Here is a 24,621-nt window from a genome sequence, read left to right as displayed (position 1 = left end):
TTTTTTGTCCTCTGGTCATTATCTATATTGTTCTTTGAAATCCTTAGAAGTCGTCACATCTATTATGTGTAACTCTCCCACTGGTCCCTTTTTATTTTTCTGACTAAATTAAAAAAGGGCATGTCAGTGCCTTCTGTAAAAGATATCAATGACGTATTCGTTTTTAAAATTCCGACTTTTGATCATTCTAATTAATTTCTTCTTTATTGAAACTTTTTTAGGAACAGTGATATTCTTTTAGTTGGCACACATAATCTCGTCCAAGTTCAACGACACGCTGAGATTCCATTATTACCATTCAATTATCTAGTTTCTTATATCTAAATCCACACCTCAACAACACCTTGCGCAGTGATTCCAAAGATGCATAATTATATTCAGGAAAATCTCTCAATTTTTCACGAATCAATTCTAAAGTAGGCGCTCTATTTTTTGTAAATAAATATAAATATGTTTATAAACTGTATGAAACTGGATGAGTAAAAGATCAAAAACTGATACAAAATACAGCAAAACTTTAGATTTAATGCAGTTTCGTTGAAGATCCACATAAATTCTCATGCAGAGCTGCACAAATACATGATGTAGGTCATTCTTCAGTTTTGCCTGGATTACAAAAGAATTAAATAAAACTTGTTACATCCATTTGGAGAGAAGGAAAACTCACAGACAGTTGAAATGTAGGTATTATAATTCCTATTCACAAGAAAGGAGATCCAATAATATGTGACAACTATCGAGGCTTTACCCTCTTAAATATGGCTTACAAAGTACTGGCTTATATACTTTATGATCGTTTACTAGTATATACTGAGGAAAAAATAGGCAAATACCAATGTGGATTCCGAAAAGAAAGGTCAACAATTGATCAGATTTTCCTTCTCAGACAAACCTTAGAAAAGACATATGAATATGGAATCGATACCCACCACTTCTTCATATATTTTAAAAGCGCTTATGACAGTGTAGACAGAAACGCACTTTATAATACCATGGCAGGACTAGATATTCCGTCGCATCTAATAACATTGGTAAAGGCATTCTTTCGAAAGTTGAGTGCAAAGTCAAGGTACAAAACAGGGTGTCAAGGTCTTTTCAAACACTTACTTTCAAATACTTACTGAATTACGCCAGAGAGACAGTCTATCGTGCCTATTGTTTAACATCGCGCTAGAAAGAGCCATAGAGAAATCAGGCATAACAACCAGAGGTACGAACATCAATAGAAGTGTACAGATATTGGCCTACGCAGATGACATTGACATAGTAACACTGACAAAAAGAGATCTGATACAGGCTTCTGAAACATTAGAAAAAGCCGCGAAAACAATGGGATTGCAGGTCAACGTATCCAAAACAAATATGTAAAGGTCACGAACAGCACACAAATAGCGGCACTACAAGATCTGGTGACAGAAGCACACACATTCAAAGCTGTCTCGGAGTTTATATATCTTGGAACACAACTAAATAACAGCAACCTAGTGAGCGTAGAAATTAAGAGAAGAATATACCTGACGAACAGAACTTACTTTGGACTAAAGCAGCTCTTAATATCTCACATAATTAGCAGAACAACCAAGAAACTAATATATGAAACTCTTATTAAACCTGTCCTGACATACACGTCAAAGGAATACAAAAAAGCGGAATATGGCGCTACAATTTTGAGTTGTATCAATGCTATGAAAAATGCAACATTGTCCATCGTCTATTAAAATTAATAGACTAAAGTGGCTAGGACACCTTGAAAGAATGGACACTGGAGACCCCCAAAGACAGATATTATATCAAGACCCAGTAGAAACCAGGAAGAGAGGCAGGTCAAGATCTAGATTTAAAACTCAAGTCGAAGATGACTTGACGAATTTAGGGGTCAGAAATTAGAAAGCCAGGGGGAAAAATAGGGCGGAATGGGGACTAATTATTGAACAGGCCAAGACCCACATAGGGTTGTAGAGCCAAAGATGATGATGACAAAATAATTCATTTAAACCCTACAAAATCTATATAATTGTTGTAAGAATTAAATGAAGATTACCAAGGCCGTAGATTAGTGAGGTTTGTAACTGACGAGAAATTTTTTGAGCTTTGTTTGCTTTGTTGCCGGATAGGCAATGTTTTTTCTGGATAGTTATATAATCTATTTGCGGATTGTGTTCTGAAGCGTCTACTGGTGATGTCCAGGTGTACAGTTAGGTGATAACTAAAATGTACTATAAACATTTAATTTGTGTTCTCTACCGAATTCCACCATGCAGTCTCCTCGCTCATTCCGTGTCCCCCGATTATATTTTCCTGTAATGTCGTCTTCTGATTCGCTCCAAATATTTGCATTAAAGTCACCTATGATGACCGTGATTTCACTACAGAATATATTTCAGTTCATGGGTACTTGTATTTCTAGTGTATATGAAAGTTTGTAAAATATTTAATAAGAATTTTGATAATTCAATAAAAATAAAATTAATAGTACCACAAAGAAATCTAAATTGAGATTTTTTGGAAATTTTTACATATCTTCTATTCTCGTTAAACACCTTAAAACAATTTTTATCTCTTCAGAATTATCTTGGTTAACGCAAAATCTATTTTAATCTTCGTTTTGTTACATAATCTGGTATTTTTAATAAATATTATCATTAATATTTACCTACTCAGAACACTCCTTCTTTTAGACACATTTTTCCGAAACATTTATTCAGATATGTTGGTTATCTCCTTTATCAGTCACTTAAAACCCATACATTAGTACACGAGATAACAGATATCAATTTATATCAGTAGTAATAGTGATGAAGAGTTCGACATAACGTTAGAAGGTGTTGTGTTTGAAATTCGGTAAGAAAATAAATATTTTGATCCATATTAAATAATGTCAATTATATTAAGAGAAAAGTAGTAGATTATAATAATAAGGAACTTTGGTTTATTCGTCAAGTGTCTTACATTGTTTTAGGGCTCTTCATTTTTATAACGGTTAAATTATTTTATAATTAAAATTGAGTTTCTCAATGTCGTATATCAATGGTATGTGTAGTTTTGTGAATTACAATACTTGTCCTGTTATTATTTAGCTTTATTTAGTACTTTAATACTCTCCAAATACGTATTCTAATTTTATGAATGTGGCCCATTAGTGGAAGCATATAGTGCCCTCATATCGGATACTTTTTTTTTAACCCTAATATTAGTTTTAATAAGTCAATTAATTTATGAATATTTAGAGCAAAACAAGTAATCGACTATAGAGAATCATTTATTGAACGAAAATAAATCATTCCTACGAAGTAAAAAATAAAATTTAAATTTTTATAAAAAACAGTAAATTTAGACTGACAAAAACAAAATGTTCCTAATACCGGATATTAGGATAACGGGATAAAATTAGCCATCGAGGCAGATATCACAAATATATGTGTATTTTTGTCTACATTGGTGCAGTCGGTGTGACCCACTTAAAACACTTTGAGCCCTGAATCCATTGTTCGCCCGAGGTATCTTCAGAGAAGAGTCCAGTACACAACATACATTCTGCTTCCTCTTCCCCAATGTCACACTTCATGTGAGAATCATCATCTAAAATGAATTCTTCATTTTCTTCAGATGAACTAAAAGCTTCCTCTTTCTTAGCACTTTTCTTTTTAACCTTGGTTGTCATTGTTTTCTTAGCAATAGATTTTCCTTTATTTTTATTTGTTTTCTTAAAAGGCTCACATTTGTCTATTTTTAATTTCGGAATTCCCTTTGAAATACTTTTATTTCTCTTCTGTTCTGACAAACTACTTTCTAAGGCATCTTTGTATGGTGTACCCCTAATCAAGGCAGCAGATCCTTTTCTGGACTTTCTTTCTTTAATACTAGACATGTAAAATGAAGTGGTGGGTAAAGGGCTAGTACCTTGTGGCCGCACTGTGGAATCTCTATTATTAGAAATGTTCTTACATGATAAATCTTCCACACATTTGGTCGCATCAATACCTCTTGGAGGAGTTAAATGCTTCGGAGGAGTTAGTTGGTTTTCTTGTTCAGCCTCTGGTAGATTTGAAACTGGAACTCGGTCACCTTCCGCTTGATGGTGAATTGCAAAGTCGTGTTCTCATAAAATGTATTTATTAAATGGACAGATACCGTTCTTTCGAAAACCATTTATAGCGATTTCAGCTTTAGCACATCTTCATTTCCAATCTTTTCAATTTCCTGCGAGTAGTAGGTTTTAAGAAGCCCCATGAAAGCAAGGTCCAGCGGCTGCATTTTGTGAGTAGAATGCGGCTGCAGACTAAGAATAACCACATGGTTTTGACGCGCCAAATTTATCGAGTCAATGTTCCATCATTTCCATCACGTTAAGGATCAGCTTCACTTGTTTTAACGTTTCGACTCTGAATCCAGTCAGACACATGGCAGGCAGCTATTGTTCCTGGTGGAGCGCCGGTGACCAATTCTGCCTTAATATTTTTTCGGGGAAATATGACCATAGGTGGCACAAAACCACCAGCCACATTCAAACAGGTAACCACAGTCACTAGTGATCCTCTTTCTGCAGAAGTAACGGCCCCTACCTGCTTTTTACTTTTTAAGGTGATTATTTTGGTATGCTTTGATTGTACAGACGTTATACCTGTCTCATCTACATTATAGATTCGACAGGGATTAAATTTCACCTTCTTCATCGCATGTTCCTAAATTTCAAAAAAATTATTTACTTTTTTTTTCTTTAACATCGGCTGTAACATCAGTCGCAAAACGCTGCTGATGTTACAAAATCGTTTTAGAGACATAGTAGCTCTAAAAATGGACCTACCATCAAAATTGCTCCAAAATTCCTGCAGAGATTCTCCGGCACCTTTATGAACACCAGCCAGAAGAAGTAAACCTTGAATAAAAATGCAAAATTTCAACTTAATTTATTTTATAACTGTAATGAAAGTATTTACCTATAAAAGTTTCTAACTCTTCCAGTGATATTTCTTTTACAGTTAATATTTTTTCATTACATATGCGACCACGTTCTCTGTTAGTTTCCACTAAGAGTATATTGAGCATTTCATCAGTGAAAAACAATCTCGTTGAAGATATAGGTTCATCGCTAATTCGTTGAGTGACATATCTGGTGGAATCTGGCACAGGATTTAGTATACTGATGGATCTAAACAATATATTATAACGCAATTAGTAAAACCCACAAATTTAGTAAGAAAATATATGTAGCACTTGAGCCACCACTTACCACTTAGGTGGTGGATATTTGTTCCAAACTGTCCCATCACGAGCAGTATATTGTAAATCTTCTTGGAACTTCTATTTCATTTTCCGAATTTTCGCTTTCATCTTTGTCATTATCAACCGTAGATACATGATCTTCTTCAGAAAATTCTTCATCTACTAACTCTTCATCACTAGTGACGGTTTCTAAATTGGTAGATTCATCTTCATTTGCTAAGTCTTCTTCAAGGATTTTTCGAGCATATTTTTCAGCAAGCGCTTATTATTCTGTTTTTCACAAATGATTGTACACCACACTCTCAACTGATTTCAAAACGCAAATACGTTAAATTGTACCTTATCTTAAGGATATCATGAAACATCACGTCTCAAATTTACGATATAATAAATATATAAATATTTGAATTTTAATACTGGCTCCAGGCGTACCCAGAGACAATACAAAGGTTAATAGTCCAATTTCTATATACAATTAGAAGTTTCCTCAAAAATCAATATTCTTTGTAATATTTTCATTGAGATTAACAGGAAACTATCATCTACATACTTTTCTTCTACAAGAAGCAGGGAATTTTGTTTAAAAATTATTTCTCTTTCAAAACTATTGTGGTTTGAGAATCAAAGAATATAACCGTCAAATAATTTTATTTCGTAGTAAATAAGTAACTGCACTGTGGTTTTCCTGAAGATTTGTTTATCTACAGCAATCCTTATCCACATATGGGGATTTTTTATCACATTAATCATAGTTTCAAAGTACTTATATTTTTATATACACAAAATGCAGTATATCGTATTAAGTACTTGCATTAGTCTGGTAAATTACCGATTTTTTTCACTTCTACTAATTAGATCTCACATTGAGTGTACTAAATTACTCTTTTCTATTTATATCTTTATTTGGTAAAGTTACCCCTAAGCATTTATATTTATTGTTTTGTTTTATTGACTTTTTATATATTTCCAGGTCTTTTTTCTAACTAAGTTCCAAATCCTAGCTTCCAAATTCTTCTTCCAGACTTTTTATCATGTTGACGATGTCGCTCACATAATGTTCATATATTTTTTACTTAAAAGAAACTTTTACCCAGACTCTTTACGCTCTGCATCATTTTAGGAATGATTTGTGGAATCATCTTTCTCCAAGAAACATTTTCAAATCGTGGATAGGTAGAAGAGGATTTATTGAAAGGCCACTTCATTCTCCGGATTTAACCTTCTTAGACCTTTGGTTGTAAGGTAATTTATAAAGCAAAGTATATATAAATAGGCCAGTCAATATGGAAGAATTGCAGTGATGAATTCGACCTAAGAATCAGAAAAATTCAGACAGTTTTTTTGTATAGACTAGATCAGCCAGTTACAACATGACTAATACCTCAAACATAAAAATTTAATGACCGTAAAGTCCATAAAATATCAATAACGAAGAGTTGAATAATATGATTTAAGTATAAAAATTAAAATAAGATACAAGTTAAATATAGCTCCTTTTCGACATCATCAGTGTGTTCAAAAAACGGTATACATAATAATAATTCAAAATTTTTTTTTGTACTACCTCCTTTTTATCTATATACATTTATTTATATACAAACAAGATGATGAGGTTCTTAGAGTTCCACAGCTAACTCTTGAGCAGTTATCTACTCAATTGGACAGCTGCTTTGCTATGGACTGTCCAAGTTGCGTACCACATTTTTTCATATATCTTTTTCTTGATTATTGGTTATGGATATTTTTAGAACAAATTTGTCTGCAAGGAACTGCCTTCTGTGATTTAAATGAGGCTCAATAGCTTCTATACGAAGAGGTTCGACTGGAGTTGTTTTTATGGCACCTAGTCATACACGTAGGACTGAGCTCTGCAAGATATCTATTTTGTTTAAAATCTGTGAACTAGCAGAGCCATACAAGATACATCGATTAATCCAATATGGTCCTAATATAGGCACGATAGAATAGTACAGCTGTTTCAACGCCAGCTGCCCACCAAGTCTTAGTAATCATTTTTTAAAAATTTAACCCTTTTATGCATCGGTCAAACATGTAATTAATATGCAATTTCCATGTCAATTTCCTATCAAATACCATACCAAGATATTTGACGGAGTCTTTAAGGGGAAAATTATAAGAACTTAGGGCAATGAGCCTTAATTTAGATAGTTAATGGTTTAACTTGACACCCATTCCCATTTAAAACGGTAAGAGTAAATTTCTAGAGGGTTAAAAAGGTAACTGTCTTCATATCTACGCGAATAAACATATTAATGAAAAGAACTTGACAAATTGCTACCTGTATAATAAATATCTAACCTTCTACAATATCTTCGTTTCCAATAAGTATTTATCCTTATCGTTATTCCAATAGAATTGGGTTGGAGTTCGTGAAATCCCTTCATTTAATTTTTAGTACATAGTACAAGTATATATCATTGATAAAGTCTAGATAAAAAAATAACACTCATAAATAGGATTAGGTGCAGATAAACTTTTATATCAGACTTACTAAAAAGTTAGCGTACCTATGTGTTATAAATAAATGTTTAATAATTGTTGAAATAATCAATATGACAGTTTTTCCTTTAATACTATCAGTTCTCACAATCAATTATTTTCTTTTTTTATCTTCTTATCTCTTTCGAGTGAAAACTTTTTATCAAATAATAAAAAACTTAAATAAATTATATGATATGAATATGTAACTAATATGAATAGTATGTAATAATTTTATTCAAGTCAATTGTGATTTAATCTCATATAAATACAATATTTAATCTATATTCCTTATGAAATCGTTTCCTATAGTTTCCTTCATACATACTATTGTTATTTTCCGTTAAAATATATTGTTATACAGTAATAGCTCCTTATTCGTGCTTCCTTCATTCACGTTTTCACTATTCGAGGATTGAAAAAATGCGATGAAATTCCTATATTCGCGGCCTAAGAGACTATATTCGCGGCCTTTTAGACTATTTGGTATCATTTAAAATTTTGTTTTAAATATACTATGTAGTATTTATTTACATCTATTTTTAATTTTTGTACGGAAGTGACTAAAAATCGAAAAGAAAGAAGGCGTATTCCAAGGTTTGTCTAATTACGTTTTTTTTTTGAGGATTCATTACTATAAATCAATCTATAGAGCACTGGACGAGAATTGTTAAGAAAAACATTCAGTATATTAAACAAAAGCATATTAGTGAACCATAAACTACAACGAATATTTCTTTAAATAAAAAAAAATCGCAATATAAAATTTCTTTCTAGCCAACATTTTTATTTTATTACACAATAAACATTTTTTTAGATATTACCATGAAAAGCCTGCAATGGATTCTGCTTGCAGTTTGTTTTGGTTCAATAAATTGCACAAATACTCTGGTAATTGAACAACAGGTTTTAACCAATGGAAATGCCATTACAAAACAACTTAACGAAAACAAACAAATCGTTTTATTGTATCGAAACTTTACGGTAAGTGACATTCCTGAAATTGTACGTCTTTTAACATCAGTATACATTGTAGACCTAATTATAGACCTAATGCCTTACAGAGGCAGAATATGTAAAGTTTCTTGCAAAAACCGCTTTAACAAACCGGCCAAGAAAAAAAAAATAAAAAAAACACTAACAAAAAAAGGCGCAAACAAACCTGGGCATGAAGGGCCCACATCCTCGAGCACCGAGTCGCTGAACTGGGCGTAGCCCGGAACGGAGACTTAAGGCATGAGCAAACAATTTTAGTTCAATGATATGTCACTTAAAAATAACAGGTTAAAGCGTCTCACGGTAGCCTGCAGTTGATCGGGTTAGGAAACCATATTTTTGTACCCAGGACTTTCATACGAAGAGCATTTGGCTTATAGATGTCTCCTTATTGCGCATAAGAGTGCTATAGGGGGTAAAGAGATAATAGGGAGCATTGGAGAGCGGTGTAGTAATTTACACGAAATAATTCACTTCGTTCCAATGAAATGATGCACCCAAATGTAATTCTAAAGGTGCACTAGTCTCACAGGCTGGGTTAAATTAAATTGCTTGCTTGCTTGAAACTGCTTTAAACCGAAGAATAACTGTAACCTTATCTATAAGCAGAATATATAGACTAGGGCATTTAGGAAAAAATCAATCGATTTTTAAATACAGCACCTACTGACTTTCAACATTTTGCATTGTGTTTGAATTGACGTCAGGAAAATGTCTACAATAGAAAAATGGGTGGAAATGCATAATTGCATTTACAATGCTTAAAATGCATCTAAAAGTGCTTGCAATTTTTGGGGCCATATCGAATTTTATAAAAACATGTCAAAATCAGTATATTAAGGGCCAGATTTTGTTACTCGTGGGTTTTTTATGGTGGCTGGCATCAGGATTGACCTCCTGGACACCTGGTTCCCAGGGTTATTGCTGAGGCACGTCATCTTCTTGAGTTTCGATGGTTTCCGACACTAGAACAAACAGATTAGTCGGGGGTTTTGGAGTTCCTGGCATCATTCCGGACACAATGCAAAAAGTTACAAGTAGATAGATGCTGTATTTAGAAATTGATTTATTCCGATGTTTTTTGTTCTAAATGCCCTGGTCTAATATGACAAAGTTTTGAAGAATCGAATTGATAAAGAATATTTAGATTCTGAAGCAGAGGAACAAGCAAGATTTCGTACGAGACGATCCGCTATTGACCACATTTTTCTCTAAACTCATATAATAGTTATTATGTTAAATAGGTTATTCATTGACCTACGCTAGCGTTCCACTGAAGAAGTCCATGACAAAAATAAAAACTGGGACAAAAATAACAACAGGGTTTGTAATATCAAAGAGATTAAAGCATATATGTTGCCTATCCCTCACTTTATTTAAAATATACCTTCAAAGCACTTCAAAAATATGGGAACAAAAATGTAGAACAAAGTAAAGAACAAAAGTGTAGAGCTTTGCAGAGTATCCAGAAGTATTGGTTCAAGAGTAAGACGATTTAACCTACGTGGACCAATAATTAATTTGAGATTACGATATATGGGGTCTTGAAGTCAATCAAAATAAAAGCGAATACTTGCGCTTTGGAGGGTAACAAAAATATCTCACATTAGACTACACAACCAGGACAAAGCACTGTTACGTCTCTAAATATCAAGGTATCAATATTTTGAACGATGGACCATTAGACAAAGTCAGCAAAAAAAAAAAAAATAACACTCAATACATCTGTGAAGTATAGCCAATGAAAGAAAGAACACCGGCAACGTTCAGAGCAACGGAAATGGATTTTCGGATAGATCACAGATCAATAAATTATCTGGTTAGGACATATACAAAGAATGGATTAACAACGAATGCCAAAGACAATACTAAAATGGTAACCAGAAGGCAAGAGAAAACAAGAGTGACCAAGAACAAGTTGGGGAGAAGGAATGGACAAAGAGGTGAGAGAAAGAAACATGCAACTACCGGACGAAGTGGCGATTGTAAGTCGATTAACAGCGGAGAATGCTATAAACCAACATGTAGTAGTAGTGCTAGTAGCTCAAAGTATCACTAGAAATCATAATTTCATGATGCGTGTATTCTAAAAAGTGGGTTTAACTTTTTATTAAACAATATGATAAAAAAATTTAAATTTTCTTATATATCTCAGCAACTACTGATTTTAGAACAATTTTAACATTGTTTAAATATTTATGGCAATAAAAATCCAGGAGGAAATGCTCTCCACAACAACAACTAATCTACTTAAAGCATAAATCAATAAAAAATTATAGCCACAATGATTACTCCAGTCGTCAGAGACGAAAATGTCAATGAACCTCTAAAAATCATACGAACAATCTGAATTTTGCTGAGAATGTCAATTTTTGGACCTAAAAAAATAAGAAAAAATGTTTGCCACTCCTATTCCCAGGCTTTACCGGAACGGAAAATAATAATTTACCAAGAATTTGTACGCCGTAGACAAAAATATTTAAAAAAAATGTAGCTAAGATAATTTTAAACAAATATGTATATTCGCACTTTTTCTGTAGAATGAACCGTTACTTTGAATGAACTCTTAGAAACAACGCTTGAATCGACCGGTGATTTTCAATGCCACGTACGTGCGGGAAAGTTTTAGATAAAATTTGTATCAAGTCGACAGTAAAAATTCAATATCTTTCGATTAAAATATCCTATCAACAACAGTCAAACTGCATTTTAAAGGTAAAGCGTTCAGCTTTTGCAATTTTTGCATTTCACCGCAAATGAAGTCAATTTCTATAAAACTGTTGAATATTAAATTAAATTAAATTAAATTGTTTTTAGTCTATGAACCCCTACAGGATAATCACATCTTCCAACAATGCCAAGAAGCAATTTCCCGTTTTGATTGTGGCTGAACAGAGAACTCAAGTGACAGCGTGGTCTATTCCGATGCTTATCGAATCTGCTAAACCGGGAGAAGAGTACTCATATAATGTGTCCTCTAAAACACTATGCCATGACTATATGAATATTATAACTCTTTCACCAGGTAAGGTTTTTATCTTTTTAAAACGTTTTAAATTTATCAGGTTTTGAGAATGCAAATTTTGTTAAACTGAAAGAAGGAAAACGAAACATTACCTATATTTTTTGGAATCGATAATGGACTACATTTTACAGAAGGAATCATGACCTGTTATAGATACCATTCTAGAACCCTTGAAATATCGCTCTATAGATTTCACAGTTGATCCTGTCGCCATTCTTATAAATTTGTTCAATAAGATTACTTAGATTAGGTTTAGATGGTTTTTCCAATATTTTGGTATTTTATTTTCCTTCAGTGCTCTATTAAATATAATCCAGAACCAGTCTATGGATTCATCGCCTATCCATTTCATGATTTCTAGTTCTATTCCATCTTCCTCTCCCCCAGATTTCCCGTTTTTAATTATTTTTGTTCTTTTGATGAATTCTGTTTATCTCTATTCTCCATGTCCTGTTCTCTTCTTGTATTTAGCTTGACGTTTCTCTTGAGTTTAGGTGTCCTTCCTCTAATTTAAATTTACTGGTGTAATACTCTTTCTTTCTTAAATCTTTCCTAAATCTTGTTATTTCTGTCTTTTATAGCGTATGTTTGTGTTCTCTTTGCCCCTCTTAACGCTTTGATCTTATTCCAAAAGGATCTACCGTCTTTTAATCTTACCTTCATTTAAGTTGTTCCTAAGCTCTTCACAGGATTTTTGTTTCGCATCGCTTACTGCCTTTTTAAACTTTTTTAATTCCTGGGTTTTTGGTATGTTATAAATATCGGTCTTATTGTTGGTACAATTTTAGTCTTTTGATGTGAATCATCTCCAATATACTTCTTTTGTTCTGTTCTGTTATTTTTTTATAATCTGTACATTTGCAGTATAAAAAAGATTGGTTATTTTCTAGAGAATGCTTAACTAACGTGTTTAATTTGTCGGTTTGTAGATTATGTTTGTGTGCAACAATCCTTCTATGTAAATATTGGTAGGTTTGCCCAATATATGTTGAATTGCAATCTTTATAATTTACTTTATAAACAACATCCGACTGATGCTCTTTAGTAATATTGAGTTTAAATTTTGAAAAATATGTTCCGGACGTTTTTAACAATTTATGACCAACATTGAATCATTGCTTACATTTATTAATGTATGGTAAGGATATATGGTATTTATTGTATACTTTTTTCGACCATAAGATCCAGTATAAATATAAATCATATAGTCACTAATATAAAAATCCATCCAAAGCACATTCTAGATATCCAAACTTTAAACTCAGCAGACGCAAGGAGTGAACACAAACTAGTACTAGCAAAACAACATTTTCTATGGGAAATTACCTGAAACAAATAGACGACATCGAAGATATAAACGCGAGTTGGGAGAAAATTAAAAACAACATTGAAGAAGCAGCAATAGAAGCTTTAGGAAAACGCAAAGTCTTACTGAACAAAAGAAACAACAACAATATACCATAGTCAGAAAGAAATGGCAGAATTAAAGGAATACAATAACATACCAGCAAATGAATGGGACAGATACCTGACGGAACTGTTTAAAGGAAAGGAAAATTATAATCAACACAATAACGTACCTGAATTAAGACACGAAATATAAATCAGTTTTCAGGAAGTAGAGATAGCCAGAAATTTACTCAAGAATAGAAAGCCACCAGGACCAGACGAAATAACCAACGAGCATCTAAAACACGGAGGAGAAAGTATAACCCTAGAGATAACAAAACTTATACAAAAAATAACATTACTTAATCGCACTTAAGCTTACCAAAAAAGTCCTAATCAACAATTTCAATAAATAACAAACTTTATCGGATGAAAAACAAGGATTCTGATCCGGAAGATCCTGCATAGACGCCGTATTTGTATTAATACAAATCACAAAAAACGTCATCGAGTACAATAAACCAGAATATCTATGTTTTATAGACCTGACAAATGCTTTCGATCGCATCCAAGTCGAAAATGTCTTTAATATAATAATAGACGAAATAATACAAGCAGTAGATATAGTAGAATAAAACAAACACCTAAGACAAGACACAAAAACAAGAATCTATAAAGCAGCAAATATTAGACTTAAATTAACATACACGACGGAGACAAGACCTGACACATCTAAAACGAGACGACTACTAGAAACAACAGAGATAAAAATACTTCGACGAATATCAGGGAAAAGTCTGTTGGATAGGGAGAGAAGCCAAAACATAAGAAGAGCATCCAATATAGATATAGATAATATAGATATTTATTCCTGTTTCATCGACTTCGAGAAGGCATTCGACAGGGTCCGACATGAAAAACTAATAGAAGTACTGAGAAACAAAGATATAGACAGACGAGACTTACGAATCATTATCAATCTGTGTTGGAATCAAAAGGCCAATATAAAGATAAAGATAGAAGAACAAAAGTCCGAAAATATAGATATAAAGAGAGGAGTAAGACAGAGCTGTGTTCTGTCACCATTACTGTTTAACGTGTACAGTGAAGCCATATTCCAGGAAGCGATAGCGGATCTGGGTGATGGAATCTCTGTAAACGGAAAAATAGTAAATAACATAAGATTCGCTGATGACACCGTTATAATGGCAGACACCCTGGAATCGCTACAAGAGTTGGTAAATAGAATTAACGATTATTGCATTAGATACGGACTAAAAATAAATAACAGAAAAACTAAATTTATGATTGTCTCAAAAGCGCAACATGGAAATGTAAGATTAATGATAGAGCAAACCCAAATAGAAAAAGTAGAGACATACAAATATCTGGGAACCTGGGTTGATGACAAAAATGATCAAAGCAGAGAAATCAAAGTCCGAATTGAAACTGCAAGGCAAGCATTTGTGAAAATGAAGACAATGCTTACCAACAGAGACCTTCAGTTGCATCTCAGATTGAGGGCTCTAAGATGTTACATATTTTCTATCTTACTATACGGAATGGAAGCTTGAACATTGAAGAAACAACACATAAGAAAAATAGAAGCGTTCGAAATGTGGTGTTACAGAAGAATATTAAAAATTCAGTGGGTTCAAAGGATTACCAATGCTGAATACTACGACGTCTAAATAAGGAGTTAGAAATTATGAACAGCATAAAAAAAAGAAAACTAGAGTATTTGGGTCACATAACCAGAGGAGAAAAATATAAGCTGCTGAGAATTATTATGCAAGGAAGGATCCAAGGAAGAAGAAGCATAGGAAGAAGACGCATCTCCTGGCTGAAGAACCTTAGAGAATGGTTTAACTGTAGTTCACTACAACTTTTCAGAGCAGCAGCCAACAAAGTGACCATAGCCGTTATGATATCCAACCTCCGATAGGAGATGGAACTTTAAGAAGAAGATCCAATATAGAAGACATAAATGGATGGGTGACAAAACCAAAACCGGAGTGGAAAGAACACATTAGTAGAATGACACAGGATAGGATAGTACGAATAGCACGAGATAACGAAGTCACCAAATCAACGAAGAAGTATTGGCAGACCAAGAAAAAGATGGTGCCATAATTTAAAAAATTTAGGAGGCTAATATTGAAGAAGAAACAGGCTTTAAAGCCTACATACAAGAAGAAAGAAGAAGAAGTATTTATTGTTAGTATGTCTGTGACATTACTATTATTATTGCTAGGTATAGTTTGAGTTTTTCTAGATTGGTATCGAAATTAGATTGATTTTTAATAATGCTTCTTTTTTTTTAATTGGACGGTTGTAAAATTCTGGTGAATAATTTTTTTTGTTCTAAAATATCGGAAATTTTTTCAGATTTTCGGGATGGTATTGTGGTCAAGATAGCTTAATTGCTTGCTCCGTAATACTAGATACAACACTCCTATGAGTTATAGGAATATTTTAATTAAAATTTAGATATCTCCCAGACCAAACATCTTTTGCAAATATACTCTTTAAATGAAGAAAATTAATTTTGTTTTTATTTAGTAATAATAAGTAATAATGAAATGAAAATTCATATAAGTAATAATGGAAATAATCATTTCGTAATAATTTCACAATTAATCATTGCCAAAAACACGACGTTTTGGGAGTGAATTCATTGAAAGAGCATTTCCTCGAATTCCAACCCCAAAAAATGTCTTTCAACAATTAAATTAGCTGTAAATTTACAAAAATACTTAAAATATCCAAATTTACAAACTAATCCATGATATATTTTAGGAGTATTGCTACGCCCTTTATATTTCCAACAAAATTTCATAGTGGCTTTGTCAACGGCGAGTCCAACCGATATAAATGTAACTGTGGAATTGCAAGAAGAACAGATTTTTTACCTAAAACAAGATAAAAAGTACAACATATCCGTAGGACCCAGTGAGCCAAGATATGCTTATTTTAGATTCGAAAAGGACACTGCTGACACGGTCGTCATCGAAGTGGATTCAGAGGACGAACTTTGTCTTACAATTTCCGTTCAGGACAGCAAGGTACTGTTTTCTTTGATAATTGATTTTCCAAAAAAAAAACTTTATTTTTTTAGAACAATTATTACTGGGTATTATAATTTTGCTTTCTTCCTTATTACCTTAGGTGGATTTAGGTTCCTCCGTTGCTAATATTATTTGTCTTTGTTTTTATGAATAGATATCTACCGTTTTTTATCTTCTATAACTTTTTATTCCTGTAACTTCTATTAATATTTTCATCTCTTTCAATGTTATTTACTTCCATTGATCTTCTTCTTCCTACGGTGTCTATCCGTTCCGAATGTTGGCGATCAGCATAGCTATCCTAACTTTACTTGCAGCTGTTCAGAATCAAAACACTTCCTTAGGTTTTGAAGCCAAATTTTTCTTCTCCCTGGCCCTCTCTTTCCAAATATCTTACCCTGAAGAATGAGTTGCAATAAGCCATATATGTGTTGATTTCTCATAACATGGCCAAGGTATTCTAATTTGCGCTCTTTGATTGTGTTATTAATCTCGCATTCCTTGCTTATTCTACGTAGGACCTCAATATTAGTCACACGATCCACCCACAAAATTTGTAAGATGCGTCTGTAACACCACATCTCGAAGGTCTCGAGCTTTCCTAAAGAAGCTTCAGAGAGCGTCCATGCCTCTACTCCGTATAATCATGTAGAAAATACATAGCATCTGATGATAGAGATTTTGATACTAAGTGGTAAATCGTATAGGCAAGTATCGTATAGTGGTTAAGGCAAGAATAGGACAGGCAAGAAATTCTTTTTCTAATTTTTTTATTTCTAATTTCAGTGTCCGGTTTTTGACAATAACAAAGATGTAAAGTATGAGGGCATCCATCAAACGATTAATACAAAAGGTGCTATTACTTTAATGGTAAGTACTAATAATAATTATTATTTTGTAGCTTGCTGGTATGATCACTTGGCTTCCGAAAACTATTCAATAAACTTAAATCAACGCCATAGAATAAGTATCCAAATATGTATTAAAAATCATAAACTGGGTAATAGTGGAAATAAATAAATAACTCAGTGGACAATGGTCTAAAGTGTTACTGTTACTGTCAAGTTTCTCTATCTGTTCTTCAGTGTGAGTAATCGTATATATTGTATAATTTTTATATTGTATCTCTCTGATAGTTGTAAGGTTAAGCCAGCTAATCTATCCGAGATACTAGTTATTTCTACTACTCTTGTTGATTAGGAATCAAATACCGCCTGTTCTGATGTGCCTCAGTAGTATAATGGGTTTTCTGACGCTAATTCCAATAGCTCTTTATCTTTCCGTCTTACTTCTCTGATTTCTAGGACGTCCAATTTTATATTTTCAGTTTCTTTTTCCAGTTTTACAAGTCTGGATTGATTTGATAGCAAGCGGCAGTTATATGTCGCTATATAAAGCATTGTTGTTTAATTTGATTAGCGTTTTAGACTCCGCAGATTTTTAGCACCCTCTGCCCTCCTGGCTTAATCCCAAAAGCTACTCAGTTTAGGGCATCTGGGCATCCTTATTACGGATAATGAGGGCTATGATTTGAATGTGTTTTTCATGTTAGGGGTTGTGAGACTTGTCCTTACAACGTTGCCTAAGTGCAGATTGGTAAGGGTTCGCTGGTGTGTTTCGATTATAAGGCGTCGAAACTTGCCTTTCGCCTTCCTTTTTCTGCTATATAACGTAATCCATAATATGTTATTCATTGCCGGGATTACGCGACTTATGTCTTCGTGTACGTAAAACACAGAATTTTTTGGCAGAGCTGGCTGACTTTTTAGATTATCTATAACCTATTCGTCACTATCTGTTAGGCATTTATCGGAGATAACACTCTACTATCGAACTGCTTCCCAACCGAAACGCTTCGTATAGGTATCTGGTCGGTTGTAAAAAAGAGAGAATCAAACGTTGCCGGATTTAAAGTGTTTTACAATATATGTTACCGCGTATATGTTATTTTTCATTTTGTCATTATATTTTTATTTGCAGAAACACAGCTACAATGATGGATTCTTTCTCGTTTTTGTCGCCAAACCAGATACTTACGACTGCAGTCAGGAAAGCTCAGTTCTACCGAGACTGACCAGAACCGTTTCCATAGAGCAGATGGTTCGCACACATGTTAATTTTATTATCAGAAATAGCATTACAGCAAATGATTACACTGTCGCTGTAGGTGCTACATTTTTAATATTAGTCGGTACTGGTGTGCTGGTGACCGTAGCTGCGCTTATCTTCCATCGGTATGGGACGATTGCGAGGAATAAATACGAAGGTAAGGGGTTTATTTTCTATTATAATTAAAGACATTAGAAATAATATAAAGGAACAAAGCTCTGTCATAGACAGATCTCGTAATTTGATGAGTTTTGATATAGAAGAATCTAGAACCAGATTTCCTAAGATTTGAAGTTAATGAAGCCATAAAATAGCTTAAAAAAATAAATCAGTTGGTTCCGATAATATTACATCTGTAAAAGCTCGAACATGGGAGAATCTGGTCTTGAATTAGTGTGGAAACTGTGCAATCAGATATGGAGAATCGGCAAAGGGCCAGTGGTTAGTGTACTGCGCTATTAATTCCAATTCATAAGAAAGGTAAAACTACAAAGTGTAGTAACTACTGAACCATTTAACTAATTTAACACCCAAGTGAAAGTTCTATTGAAAATCAAATGTCGCCTGCAGACAATCCTGGATAGACAAATAACACAAGAACAAAAGCAATAATTTAACTTCGTTACAATTAAGAGCACAAGGGATCAAATTCTCATTGAAAAAGCTCGAGAATTTAAAATTTCTATGATCATCTGTTTTTTGGATTACCAGAAGGCATTTATCTGTTTAAACTAAAAAGTTTTGAGGAATGTTCTACACGAGATGAAAGTTTCTTATGATCTGTCAGTTCTGGTGGAAAGTCTATACGATAATAATTAAATCGGAATAAGAGTTTAAAACCGTAAGTCCAACCTTTGAAAGTTGTAGCGGAATTCATAACATCGCCAAGTCGAGTAAGATCAAAAACAAAAGTTGAGGATATCACAACAAAAATTGCCAAACTCAAATGGATGCCACACTGCTAAATCATAAGACCAACGTTGGAAAGCCACAATACAACATTGGAAATCTTACAAAGTTAGACGACCAAGAGAAAGACCACTGACGAGATGGGTAAATGACATAAAAAGAGTTGCTGGAACAAAATAAAAGTTTATTGCTCAGGATAGAGATCAATATATGCAGTTGGGAGATTCCTATACGTACAAAAATGAACGACAGAAGGCTAAGAACAAGAAGAAAAAGAAAAAGGGAGTTCATTAAGTATGTATTCTATTCCCAAGTCTCTTCAACTTTTATGGAAAATAAATAATGAGGCAAGCACCATGAAATGGCGGTATCTCTATCGGGGCAAAAAGTATAAAAATATTATTTAAGCTACCATAGGGTAAATATGATTTGCGAAAAGAGAAGTCTATGCCGACATTGTTTTTATAAATTATTATGTTTATAGGGGCAAAATACGACATAATTCATAAATTACTGACAGCATGAACCAGTCCCTTAAATTGGAGATAAAAACATTGATAGATGCACCACAAAACCACAATAATGGACAAGAAACTCAGATTATGTATATTATAGGACTCAATGAAAGATTTCGATAAAAAAGGCTAGCCAATAACTACAAGAATTCCAATATCACTGTAATGGATATTGGTCTTCTGTTTCTTCGTTTTACCATAGCTTTTCAATTTGTCTTTGAGACTTCACGTTTCAAGAAGCTATTTCAACGTTATCCAAGATGTTTTTGCATATTTTTTCTGCAGTTGACGTTTCAGTTTTATTAACTAACCAAACGTTTAGAAAAAATACCAGATAATGGACAGAACTATAGGAAACTGGATAAAGAAAACTGCAAAATGAAGTCCGATAAAAAGAAGAAAACAGGAAGTACTTAGAAATCGTTGAGAAATTAAGTAGTCGAAGCAATGGAAGGAAAAATCTTGGAAGATGGAGATTGTATGATATAAAATGTTAAAAAGAACTAAAAGAAGTGAAAAGCATTAATAGAGAAACAATCTATACCCTCACTATTCCTCGGTGAATATCTATTATTATTATTACTTTTTTGTAGATGTTATAGTAACGGACTATTTCGAAGCTTTGTCTGAAGAACAGATCAGCTCGTTGCTGAAGTCCCTTAATCTAACTGTGTCCGAATTTTCACGACACCCTAAGAGAATCAAAAAAAGGTCCTACAATTATTTGTATCACACGTTGAGTATTGCCATATTTTACAGCATACCTGTGGTTCAACTAGTTTTCACCTACCAGAGGGTAAGTTTTTAAATTTTTTATATAAATTTTTGATTTTTGCGTCCTCGGCTGATGCATTTCTAAAGAAAAGTGAAAAAAACGCTCAGAATACATACGATTCTGGTAATAGATGCTTATATTAAATGAATGTTGCATAAAAATTTGGATGCTTCGAAGACAAAGATGTACATATAACTTATAGAAAATAAATTTTCAAGAATTCGGTCAATCATTAGCGATAAACTATGGATCTCCCTGAGCACATTCCAGCATTATTACCCTACTAGTCGGTTGTTTGTGATGTGACCTTTAATTCTCTATCTTCTTCTTCTTCTTCTTCAAGTGCCCTGTCCGTTGCGAACGTTGGCTATTAACATGGCAATTCTGATCTTGTTTGCGGCGCTTCTGAATAGTTCGACCGATGTGAGCCCGAACCACTTCCTCAGATTTTGGAGCCACGAGTGTCTTCTCCCGCCTGGCCCTCGCTTACTGACTATTTTTCTCTGGACAATCAATTGCAGTAGACGGTACTTATCGTTTCTCAATATGTGGCCTAGATATTCAAGCTTTCTTTGTTTAATTGTATTCACGATTTCTTTCTCCTTTCCGATTCTTTCGATTACCTCTATGTTGATGACATGTTCGGTAAAGGATATACGAAGAATGCGTCGGTACACCCACATTTCGAATGCTTCTAGTTTTCTCGTGAGCGTCTCCGTCAGCGTCCAGGCCTCCACACCATACAGTAAGATCGGAAAAATGAAGCATTTAACTAGACGTAGTTTTAGGGGAAGAGACAAATCCCTGCTTATGAGGAGCTTTTTCATATTGCTAAATGCTGCTCTAGCTCGTTCTATTCTCGCCTTAATTTCTGTGGCCTGTTCCCATTTTGCATTTACGTTGGTGCCAAGGTACACATAAGATTCTACATGCTCAATTAGTATGTTACTTATCCGTAACTGTCGAGCAGGCTGTTGCTTCCTGCTTATCAGCATCCACTTTGTCTTCTTGAAGTTGAGGCTCAGACCGTATTCCTCACTAACTGAATAAACTCTTTCCATTACCTGCTGTAATTCGTCTATGGTACTAGCAAGGATCACCGTGTCGTCGGCATATCTTATATTGTTCGTTAACTCGCCGTTTATTTTTATGTCCTCATTTGCATTTTCCATACATTTGTTAAATATTTCTTCGGAATAAATATTGAATAGGAGTGGGGATAATATACACCCCTGACGGACACCTCTTTTGATCTGCACACTTTAAGTGAGGTCGTTGCCAATTTTTGCTGTTTGACCCCAGTATAGGTTTGCCACAATTCGAATGTCCTTGTCGTCAATACCTGTCTTTCGCAGAATATCTATCAATTGTTCATGATTGACATTGTCAAATGCTTTTCTAAAATCCACAAAGCACAAATACACGTCCTTATCAACGTCTCTACACCACTGTATAAGCACCTGGAGCGCGAAAATTGCTTCTCTAGTTCCAAGTGCTTTCCGAAAGCCAAACTGCGATCTATCAATATTTGACTCACATTTATCATATATTCTTCTATGAATGATCTTAGTGAACGCTTTAGTGACATGATTGATCAAGCTTATAAGCCGGTAGTCATCACAGATCTGGGCATTTGGTTTCTTCGGGATTGTAATAAATGTTGACTGCAGCCAGTTCTCCGGGATTTTACCGCTATTATATATGTTGTTAAAAAGTTCAACTAGATTATCAAGGAACTGTTTGTCTGATTTACATAGGATCTTTAATATTTCGCAGGGTACATTGTCCGGACCTGCTGACTTATTGTTTTTTAGTGCTGCAATGGCATCTTCTATCTCCGATTTAAGGATTGAAGGTCATGTTTCTCCTTCTCCATATAGGTGATCATCAGTCCTGTCAGATGCAAATAATTTTTCTATGTATGATTTCCATGACTGTTTCTAAGATCGTTGATGGCTCCGAGATAAGATTTACATCGCCATCTTTTATGCTGTTGGGTGACTTATTGAATTTCCTCTTATTTGTCATTGATTTAATTTTTTTGTGCATATTGTAACTGTCGTATTGTCGTTCGTATTGTTCTATTTCCCTGCATTCGTTGGAAAACCATTTTTCTTTGGCTTCTCGAATTTTCGTTCTTATGATTTTGTGAATCTGCTGGTATTTTTCTGCATTTTTATTCTTGAATTTACGTCTTTCATCCATCATATCCATTATCTCATCAGACATCATCATTAATTCTCTATGTTTTACTTAAATAGGTTTACTACTTTTTTAGTTTTTTCCAATTTTTTTATCTTTGTTTTAATTTGTAATATCATTGCATTTTCGTTTGGTTTCGATTTCCGATATGGTAGCATAAACAGCTTCTTTAAAACATTCGGCGCATTAGTTAAATTGATCAAAAGCTGCTCAATATTGCTCAACTCTTCTACTTTCTTGGAACTCTCGTTTTCTTTTCTCAACTGTAGAGGAGAGTTAGCCACGTCGAGACAAGTCTCTGGTGGCCCAAAACATTTGTCTCAAGGAGGTCCATAATATATTCTAATAATAGAAGGTCTTGGTCAATTAAAACAATTTTAAAAGTATCATATCTTATAATGTGTGTGGATATTTTATAACTCCTTAAAGTGTTTAGTATAAAAAAACTTACCTCTTGCTGTAAAAGACTGTATAGAAGTGAATGCCATTTCTAGCGCGTAATTTGAAAGTTGTTGCGACTGTCTCATGGGGCACGAGTCTCAATGTGGCCCACTCTTTCATATTTTTAACTAAATTCCTTACACGAATGAGTAATGTAGATACATTTTATAAAGGTTATTTTAATATTTTAGATCGTTAATCGTACTGGAGACGAAGATATGTGTTACTACAACTTCCTATGCGCACATCCAGCCTTTCGTTTCAGCGACTTCAATCATATTTTCTCCAACATTGGCTACGTTATTTTCGGCATTATTTTCATTTGTGTAGTTGCTGATAGGCATAGAATAATTAAAATGAGAAAGGTAAGTGAAAATTGTTTTATACTATCTATAAAATTATTGTGTTACTTAACGTTTCTTTTCGACTATTGCTTATGGATAAAAGCGTACGAATACAGCGACGAGGCTGCACTACGCGTTACATATCGGATGATGTTATTGTAATATTGCTGAATCTCCAAGGTTAACTTAAACTGCAGTGAAAATGTTATGAAACAAGACACGAATCTTATCAATACGTGTGCTCTAGTTTCAAATTGCCCTAATAAAGTTTGATAAACAACTATTTTAGTTTATTAGAGTATTTTTAAGGAGTTTTATTAGTCTAGGATATATTTCACATCACAATAGCCTTCTTATGTTATAAATTGCCCTTTTTATACAGCGGGTATATTATTTTCTGTAGCCACTCCTCTGGTATCAATTCGTTTTGCTATATAAGTACTTTTAGTTTATAGATTACTGCCAAAATGCCAAAAGTGTATCATCACCTTCGATGGCATTTGACACTTCTTCTCTTGTTAGTACTACATTTTGTAATTGCTGATGTAGATTTAATTGAGTTTCTATATTTTATCCTTCCCCATCATCAATATCAGTGGCATCAAAGTTCGTTATGAGAACGCCTTCTTCAGAACAATCCTCCAATCGTCCCTGTACCCGGCAACTCTTCTCCTTAGTCTAACTCCAATAGATTTTAAATCGACTTCTAAGCTATCTCGATACCTATGTCCCTGTCTTGGTTTTTGTTCTTTTTTATTCTATCTGTTCTATTTGCTCTCTATTTACATTTGCTATATCCGAATTTTTTAATTTGTGAATATTTATTTTTTTTTCTATTTCCAATTTTCTATTTTTTGTTAAGTCTTCTTTAGTTATCATTACCTATGTTTGTTCCTCTGAAAGTCCTAACATCTAAAAGGTTGAAAAAGTGTCTTGCATCGATGACTATATAATCTATTTGGTTATTCGTTTCATTATCAGGAGATTTTCAAGTTCCCTTATGTACGTCTTTGTGGGAAAAACGTGTCCCACCTATTGCAGTATTCTTAATCATATCAAAGTTTATGAGTCTTAGTCCGTTGTCATTTGAGTCTGCGTGTAGGCTCTCTTTACTCATGACGGGAAA

At 33.7% G+C, this 24,621-nt stretch overlaps 1 protein-coding gene across 2 annotated transcripts in view; it reads left to right on the top strand.

The window, feature by feature from the left end:
* Window positions 1–2,700: 2,700 nt before the first annotated feature.
* The window catches only part of LOC140434068 (SID1 transmembrane family member 1-like), a 33,970-nt gene continuing 12,049 nt past the window's right edge, over window positions 2,701–24,621 (top strand). The window contains exons 1-9 of one of the 2 annotated variants that reach the window (XM_072522078.1): window positions 2,762–2,841; window positions 6,344–6,465; window positions 8,540–8,706; window positions 11,536–11,743; window positions 15,932–16,197; window positions 16,987–17,070; window positions 18,181–18,466; window positions 20,327–20,529; window positions 23,343–23,516. In XM_072522078.1, coding sequence (XP_072378179.1) covers window positions 8,548–8,706; window positions 11,536–11,743; window positions 15,932–16,197; window positions 16,987–17,070; window positions 18,181–18,466; window positions 20,327–20,529; window positions 23,343–23,516 — 1,380 coding nt within the window. In that variant the 5' untranslated portion in view covers window positions 2,762–2,841; window positions 6,344–6,465; window positions 8,540–8,547. Of the gene's footprint in view, window positions 2,842–6,343; window positions 6,466–8,539; window positions 8,707–11,535; window positions 11,744–15,931; window positions 16,198–16,986; window positions 17,071–18,180; window positions 18,467–20,326; window positions 20,530–23,342; window positions 23,517–24,621 lie in introns of both variants that reach the window. The other variant, XM_072522077.1, reaches the window with a different exon arrangement.

The sequence above is a fragment of the Diabrotica undecimpunctata genome, chromosome 2 (assembly GCF_040954645.1).
Source record: "Diabrotica undecimpunctata isolate CICGRU chromosome 2, icDiaUnde3, whole genome shotgun sequence".
Classification (NCBI taxonomy): domain Eukaryota; kingdom Metazoa; phylum Arthropoda; class Insecta; order Coleoptera; family Chrysomelidae; genus Diabrotica; species Diabrotica undecimpunctata.
The sequence above is the reverse complement of the archived record's forward strand: the minus strand, read 5'-3'. Positions and strand labels throughout refer to the sequence as shown.